The sequence below is a fragment of the Pteropus medius genome, unplaced genomic scaffold, assembly GCF_902729225.1.
Source record: "Pteropus medius unplaced genomic scaffold, Ma_sr-lr_union100, whole genome shotgun sequence".
Lineage (NCBI taxonomy): Eukaryota > Metazoa > Chordata > Mammalia > Chiroptera > Pteropodidae > Pteropus > Pteropus medius.
Genome location: NW_024355206.1, coordinates 6,291,771 through 6,298,780, shown reverse-complemented (window position 1 = coordinate 6,298,780; position 7,010 = coordinate 6,291,771). Strand labels below are relative to the sequence as shown.

General features: G+C 60.1%; 1 protein-coding gene, 1 long non-coding RNA gene and 1 other non-coding gene across 3 annotated transcripts in view; 2 read left to right on the top strand and 1 right to left on the bottom strand.

Moving 5' to 3' along the window:
- Positions 1–2,437, bottom strand: part of ADAMTS7 (ADAM metallopeptidase with thrombospondin type 1 motif 7) — a 26,797-nt gene extending 24,360 nt beyond the window's left edge. Inside the window, exon 1 of the mRNA XM_039858326.1 lies at positions 2,152–2,437. Coding sequence (XP_039714260.1) covers positions 2,152–2,254 — 103 coding nt within the window. The 5' untranslated portion in view covers positions 2,255–2,437. The remainder of the gene's footprint in view (positions 1–2,151) is intronic.
- A 1,265-nt stretch (positions 2,438–3,702) lies between these two features.
- On the top strand, positions 3,703–6,500 carry LOC120599363 (uncharacterized). Its single transcript, XR_005651875.1, has 5 exons — positions 3,703–4,025; positions 4,185–4,230; positions 4,520–4,768; positions 5,274–5,567; positions 6,071–6,500. It is a non-coding gene; the product is annotated as an uncharacterized LOC120599363 (long non-coding RNA).
- Positions 6,501–6,564: 64 nt separating this feature from the next.
- Positions 6,565–6,637, top strand: TRNAK-CUU (transfer RNA lysine (anticodon CUU)). Its single transcript has one exon. It is a non-coding gene; the product is annotated as a tRNA-Lys (tRNA).
- The last annotated feature ends 373 nt before the right edge of the window (positions 6,638–7,010 follow it).

The window sequence follows — 7,010 nt, the reverse complement described above, 5'->3', positions numbered from 1 at the left end:
AGGGGCCATTCGACTGGACTGCCAGCGGTCCACGGCCGTCTGTTCCAATTGGCAGGTGCTAAATTCTTTGACTATCACCCTTAGGTGACAGAACTGTCACTCCGTAGCTGTGACCACAGAAATGCCAACAGGGCGTGTACCCTCACCTCCTCCCTGTCAAAACCCGCGTTAAGATCCAGCCCTTCAAACGACCTGAAGCTCATGCCAAAGAGAAAAAATAACCAGGGTGAGTGTGCGCGACACATGCCTTCCTCCCCAGGTCCGTCTGTGTGTGTCTGACTTGCACATATACATGCACACAGGGCTCACGTGCGATTCAGTGGTCGGTGGGGACATGGCCGGGCTGCAGTCCCAGCAACCCCAAGTCCTTTGGCTTGTCACATATTGCTAAAAGTGAGTCCAAGATGTGTTCTTTGATCTCAAAGAAGGTAGCCTTCAGTGAGTGGGCAGAGCCCCCCGCTAGTCTCCCAGGCAGCTCCAGAGAAAGAGAGAGCTTAGCTTTCCCGCCAGGGGTCCTGGAGTGGGCGAACGGGAGTGGGGACATCAAGTGGGTCTTGCCCGGGCCAGATACAGACACTGCGCCCTCCTGGCAGATGAGATGGGGGACGGCACCTGCCCCTCCTCCACCCCCAACTGGCAGGTCCAAGTGACAAGACTCACCAAGGGCTTCCTAATCTTACTGAGTCTGCTGGGCAGATTAACAGAAATAACGGCCATCACATGGAGGTCATTCTGTCCTGGGGGCTGAGCAACTGACCTTCGGCGTGTCACTTAATCCTCACAAGAACCCTCAGAGGTGGATGCCCGATCCCTATTTGACAAACGGGCCGACTACAGCCCGGGAGGGCAGGAGGGTGGCCGTGCTTATGCTGGGTCTGCTTTGCCGTGGCAGTGGGGAGAGCCCTGACCTCGACCTCAGCGAAACGCTCCCCATTCCTCCCGCAGCTGCCAGGGGACCTGTTGCCAAGTTCAGGCCGGAAGGCAGTTCAGGCTCCCCCGCCTGCCCTAGTCCCCACCGCGGGGGAAACCACTTTCCTGCCCCCGCGTCCCCATCACCTGAGTCACCCTCACCCAGCTCGGGAATGACTCCTTGAGCCTGTCCCCCGGGGGCCATAAAGGATTTCCCATCCCCTGCCGTGCGGGTTGCCCCGGAGCCGGAGCCGATGAGAAGTCAGCACCTGGGCGGTTGGCACACACTAAACGCGCGTCCAACGTCTGCTCCTTCTCCACGTCGAGCTCGCTGCGGCTCAAGGGGCTCCCTGTAGCCCCGCTCCCGGCGGCCACTCTCTGCACCAGCTCGCAGCCCCCCGCCATCTGGCGTGAGTGCCCTCACATTCCAGCCCAGACACTTTTCAAGCCTGACGACCAGTCTCTCTACTGGGGAGCAGCAGGTCTCCCCCATTCCCGGCACGCAGGCCTAATCCGCCCCACCCCCCGCACAGCGTTGCAGCCCACCCAAAGTTGGTCGTCCTCCAGGCCGCTCAAGCTCAGGCCTCCCCCGCACGGCTGTGCCCACTGCCCCACCGGCCCCCATCAGACCAGGGGCTCCCGGAGCGCGGAACCAGAGGGCCCCCGCAGCTCCGGCTCCCAAACCCCCAGGCCGGCTGCTCCGGACAAGCCAGGAGCTCGCGGCCAGAGGCTCGTCGGACGCCGGCCGGGCCGGGCCGGGCCGGGCCGGGCGGGAAGACGCTCCGGCTGCGCGCTCGGCTCCCGCGCCTTCGCACTCGGGGGAGAGGGAGGCAGGAAGTGCATGCCGGGCCGCGCGGGCCCCGACCCCGCGCCGAGAGGGGGCGCGGCTGGGGGTTCGCGCTGATCCGCGACCCGGGCCCTCTCCCGCAGCGCCCCGCAGCCCGCTTCGCAGACCAGGAGCACCGAGCGGAGTGAGACAGCGACTCCCCTACGTACAGACCGCGCCTCGTCCAGCCCCTCGGACCCGAGACCCCCGGGAGGGACGCGCGCGGCTGTGCGCGAGGTGGGGACACAGGAGCCCGAAAAGGCAGAGGGGCTTCTTCCCGGCCAGGCAGCGCCGATGGCGGAGTCGGGGTCTGGAGGGGCCCCCGTCCCCACCCCGGTCCTCACGGCCGGGGCGCGGCGGGCGCACGGTCTGCGGAGGGAGAGGGGCCGAGGAGACGGATCCGGGCGGCCACCCACCTGATGCGAGTCCGGGGGCGCCGGGCGCCAGCGCGCAGAGCAGCAGGAGGAGGGGGCGCAGCGGCGCGGGGCTGCGGGGGTCGCGGGGGCCGCAGCCGGGCATGCCGGCCACTCCGCGCGCTCGTCCGCGCGTCCGCTCCTGCCCGGGCCCGGGGCCGGCTCAGGACATGCCCAGCCGCGCGCGTGCAGCTCCGGGCCCCGCCGGACTCGGCCCGCGCGCAACAAAGGCTGCAGGGCCCGCCCCCCGGCGGCCGCAGAGGCGAAGGAGCCCGGGCAGCGAGAAGATCGCGAAAAGGAAAGAAAGAAAGGAGAAGGGAGGGGGCGGGAGGGAGGGGCGCGGCCGCGGCCCCCGCCCCGCCCCGGGCTCCTGCGCCCGCCCCGGCCGGCCGCGCCCCTCCCCGCGCGCCTCTCCGGCCCCTCCGGCCTCCGGCCGCTCCCGGGGCAGCCCGCCCGCCCGGCCGACGGCGCCCTCTGGCGGTGGAGCCGAGCCGGCTCGGCCGGCCCGTGTCCTCCGAGGCCCCCCGAAGAATCGGGAAGTTCTGGAATTGTCCCCGAGCTGTGTGCTCCAGGAGGTGCCCCTCCGCGGGCGCCCGGCCCGGCAAGCTTGCCCCTGCCGGGAAAGGGACCTGGGGCCTCCTGCGGGTCTGGGTCTCGCAGCGGGGCGGCAGAGGCCCCAGGGTCCCTAGGCGGCTTCAGCACCAAGGCCCCCTCGGGAGAGAGGCCTGGCCCTCGCCCATAGGGCCGCTGCATCCCACGCGAGGTGACACCGCGATTCCCCGTCTGCGTGGACCGAGGCTGGCGCCCACGGACTCCCAGCAGGGGCTCCCTGGGAGCCTGGACGCCGGCCAACTCCATTCTCACGACTCGGGCCCGCCTCCGCCTCAAACCCTGGCCATCTGTCCTGTCCTCCCGTGGCCCCAAGCCGGCCTCTGGCTTCCTGCTCCCTGCCCCCTATGCTCCCAGGAGCCCCTGCAAGGAACACTCTCTGTCCAACCCCTGCCTTCGGGAAACCTGCCCTTCCCGGGGGACCCCTCTCTCGTTCCTCAAGCAGATTGACAGCTGGACCCTTGGCCAGCCTCTCTGTAGCTTCTGCCCTCAGAGGCCCACAGACCTCTTCATCGTTTAGCCTCCCCCGCACTTCCCCTTATCCCCCCACTCCGGCCCTGCGCCCTCTTGGGGTACCCATGCGGCACGTGCCACTCAGTACTTGACCTCCTGTACTCGGTGCACCTCAGCCACTTACTCTCCGAGCGGGAGGCTCGGCGTGCTCCCCACCACCTGCCCCGCCTGGGAAGTCCAAAGATCAGACGCCTCACTCAGACCAGACCATGTACTGTTCCTCCTCCAGTCCCTTGTCACCTTCCTCTTCGCGCCACCCACCCGCCCTTCACCTCTTCCTCCCTAGCTCCATTCGCTGTCTGTCCCCCCTTCCTACCCATCCACCTGCCATTCTCCCTGCCACCAGCAGCAGCTGGCCTTGCTGCCTGGCCACAAGGACAAGTCGGACCACATCCTGGCACACCCCCCCCACACCCGGGCGCCACGCATCAGTAAGTGGCAGCCACGACTTTTCCCTTTCTCTGGATACTGTGGAGTGGGCACCGCCCTCCAGGACTCAGGGACGAAGGCTCCGTGCCCCCTCCTGTCTCCCCAAGGACTCTGTTCCAGGTGTCCTTAGTCCCATTGGCTCCTGACCCTCAGTCTAAAACATCCTGGCGTCCCTCCCATTAAAGACGCAGACACTAGCTCTCCCGGGGGACCGACGACTCCTGTCCTCACGCAGACGCAGGCGGACAGCCACGGACGTGCGCACGCTGCGTGTGTCCGTTTCTGTGAACTCCAGAAACAGGCCACACTCATCTGTGCCGTTAGAAGTGAGGATAGCGGTCCCCCGGGGGGGGCGTGGTAAAAGGACGTGGTGGGCTTTGGGGGAGGCGGCTCACGGTCTGTTTCTGGACGTGGGCGCGCTCATTAGGCTGCGCACTGAGGCTACGGGAGCATGCGTGTGCGAACGCCACGTCTTTAAATCCCAGGGTGACGTGAGGGAGACAAGACGTGGAGTGGGGCTTGGTGACAGAGGTAGGTCAGGGAGGGCTTCTCTGAGGAGGTGACATTTCAGCTGAGACCCGGGGGTTAAGAGTCAGTCTTGGGGCACACCGGGGAAAAGCGCTGCAAGCAGAGGGCCTGGCAAGTGCCAAGTCCCCGGGGCAGGACAAAGCATGGTGCCCCAGAGGGACAGCAGAGGCCTCTGTGGGTGGAGCCAGCACAGAGCGGGGTGGGGGTTGGCTGGCTGCTGAATGAGGTCAGAGAGGGGAGCAGGTGCCTCATGGTCAGGGAGGGAGCGAGGCTTTAATTCTACATGGGACAGGATGTCATGGAGCATGCTGTGATCTGCCTCACCTGACTACTCAGGGGAGAACAGAGCTGGACCGAAGCGCCCACGTCCCCCGTGGGTGAACGAAGGAGACCCCTGAGACCAGAGCGGACAAGCCACTCGCCCCAGATCAAGCCGCAACACGGGGACCTTCGTTCATTCTGCCAGGACCCAGCAAAGCTCATCATTCTCCTCCTTCCCAGGTGGGCGGGCTCGATCCATTAGCTCCAGGATGCAAAGCTGGTGAGTGACATAAAGTGGACTGTGGTCTCCTCCTGTCCCGGGAACCCTCCCAGCCTTTAACTCATGCCCTCTTCCTGAGCCTCTGACCCTGTCACTCACTCCGTTCCCGTTTCCGAAAGCCTAATCGTAAAGCGTCACTGTGTACTGGTCCCATTTTAAAGTCCTACCCTTGTTTTACTTTTTTTGTTTCTCATCTGTTAAAAAACATAAAAAAGAAAAATCCTTTCTTTGATTGGACAAGTATACACATACCTGTTAGAAAGTGAAAAATTAAAGACAAGCGAAAACTTTAAAAGTGAAAACTGAGGATTCCTACCTCCCAAGTATCAAGCATTAATACCTTCATCCATGGCTTCCTTTTAACCAAGTGAGAGATTCCATTTTATCTGCAATCTGCCTTTTTCAATCACTCACCTCCACTTTTCCATTACAGTAAATTTTCATCGTATCTAATATTCAAACTATATTCAAATTTCCCAAGTGGACCCCAATATCTCTTTTACAGCTCGTTTTCCCAGAACGGCATCCAGTCCGGGATTGGGTCTGATTATTATGGCCCTGTGTCTCTTTTAATCTAGCAAAAAAGTCATTTCTGAAACTATACCACTTGTTGAAGACACTAGACCTGTGGTTCTTGCAGAATTTGCGACCTTCTGACTTTGCGCTGATGCTCCTTTGGCTTTCCTGTGTCCTTGTCCCTCTTTATTTCCCGTGAAACATATTTCGGCTAGAATAAATCATTACCATTGATCTCGTGAACTTCATCCGTCACTCCTGGAGACACACGGTCTTGATGAAGGTTAGCAAACCACTAGCAAAACTCAGATGACTTTTTTCATTTAGGGTGTGGCAGCCTGATCCCTGCCCTAAACGGTTAGATTGCCCGCCTTGCATCTAGCAAGTAACATGTGGAGTGTCACCTTGACCCTGTGTGAATGTCCAGTTCTCCCCAGCTATCAATGTAATGTTTAAACCAGTCGGTAATCCTCACTTGTAAGGGTAGGGCCAATTATGCTTTTTCTAATCCTGTTTTTTTTTTTTTCATTCCAAGTCGAGCACCCCCTCATCAACTGAGGCGATGTGGTGGTGACTGGAAACTATAGCTCCTATCAGAAAAGCAGAATAAATCTCTAGTGTTCGTTTTCGTGGGGGAGAGGTTGGAAATAATGACCCCTCCCACAGCGACATGCTATCAGTCTGTAGGATAAATGTCTTCCCCTTTCAGTTGGGTGCGAGCAAACGCTGTACGGATTTCAGAGCCCGCGTTAGCTTTTTAATCCTTTTCTATTGTGTGAACAACAGGGCATGGCTGAGTTGAACCACCGTCCGGCCCTAGGAAAACCCCAGGAACCTCAAAGCCCCACGGGGCCGAGAGGCCAGCTCTGCAGCCGTGTCCTGGACTCTGGTCTTCTCTGAAGGGGAGCCGGGCAGTCCAGCTCGTGCGTCTGGCACGCAGGTGGCGGGACACCCTCGGCGCCCGCGGCGGGTGCGCGATTCGCCCGGGATCTCTGCGTGAACCGCAGGCCCGCGCTCGCGCGGCGTCTCCGCTTGGGTCCCGCAGCATCTGCACCCGCCGCTCCCCTGCTGACCGCTAGAGGGCCGCTCGTGCATTTTACTCATCAGCACGTTTGCGCACACAGAACCAGGCACGAAACGCGCATTTGAAAGTAGCGGAAAACTTTACCAAAAAATTATGAAAAAAAAATAATAATAATAATGCAAAACGTCAGTGTTGGAGCAAGTTAAAAAAATTTTCACTTCTTTGAAAAGATCTAGAAAAGGGGCGACTTTCACCTGCCCGGCTAGCTCAGTCGGTAGAGCATGGGACTCTTAATCCCAGGGTCGTGGGTTCGAGCCCCACGTTGGGCGGTGCGGTTCCTTTTGTTTAAGTTCGATCTCGGGTCCCATCAACAGTAATCGTTTAATCGGCTTCAGTTTTCGTCGACTATTAAAACGGACTTCGATCTGGAGTTTCTTATTTTCAAACGAGTCAAGACAAAAAGAGTATTAAGACTGAACTGGCTAAAAAAGGGAACCATGAAACTACAAGGCAACTTCATCCCATTAATACGCAGTATAAGGTTTTCTGTTGTACAAAAGTATTTGTTACCGAGTGGCCTGTTGAGGGCAGTGGAATGCCGAAGGTCAGGGAGAAGACATTAAAATTAATGAAATCGTGCAGTTCGTAAATGTTGCTGAGGCGATCTCTGTCAAAACGTTCGAAATGTTTTAACGTAATGCT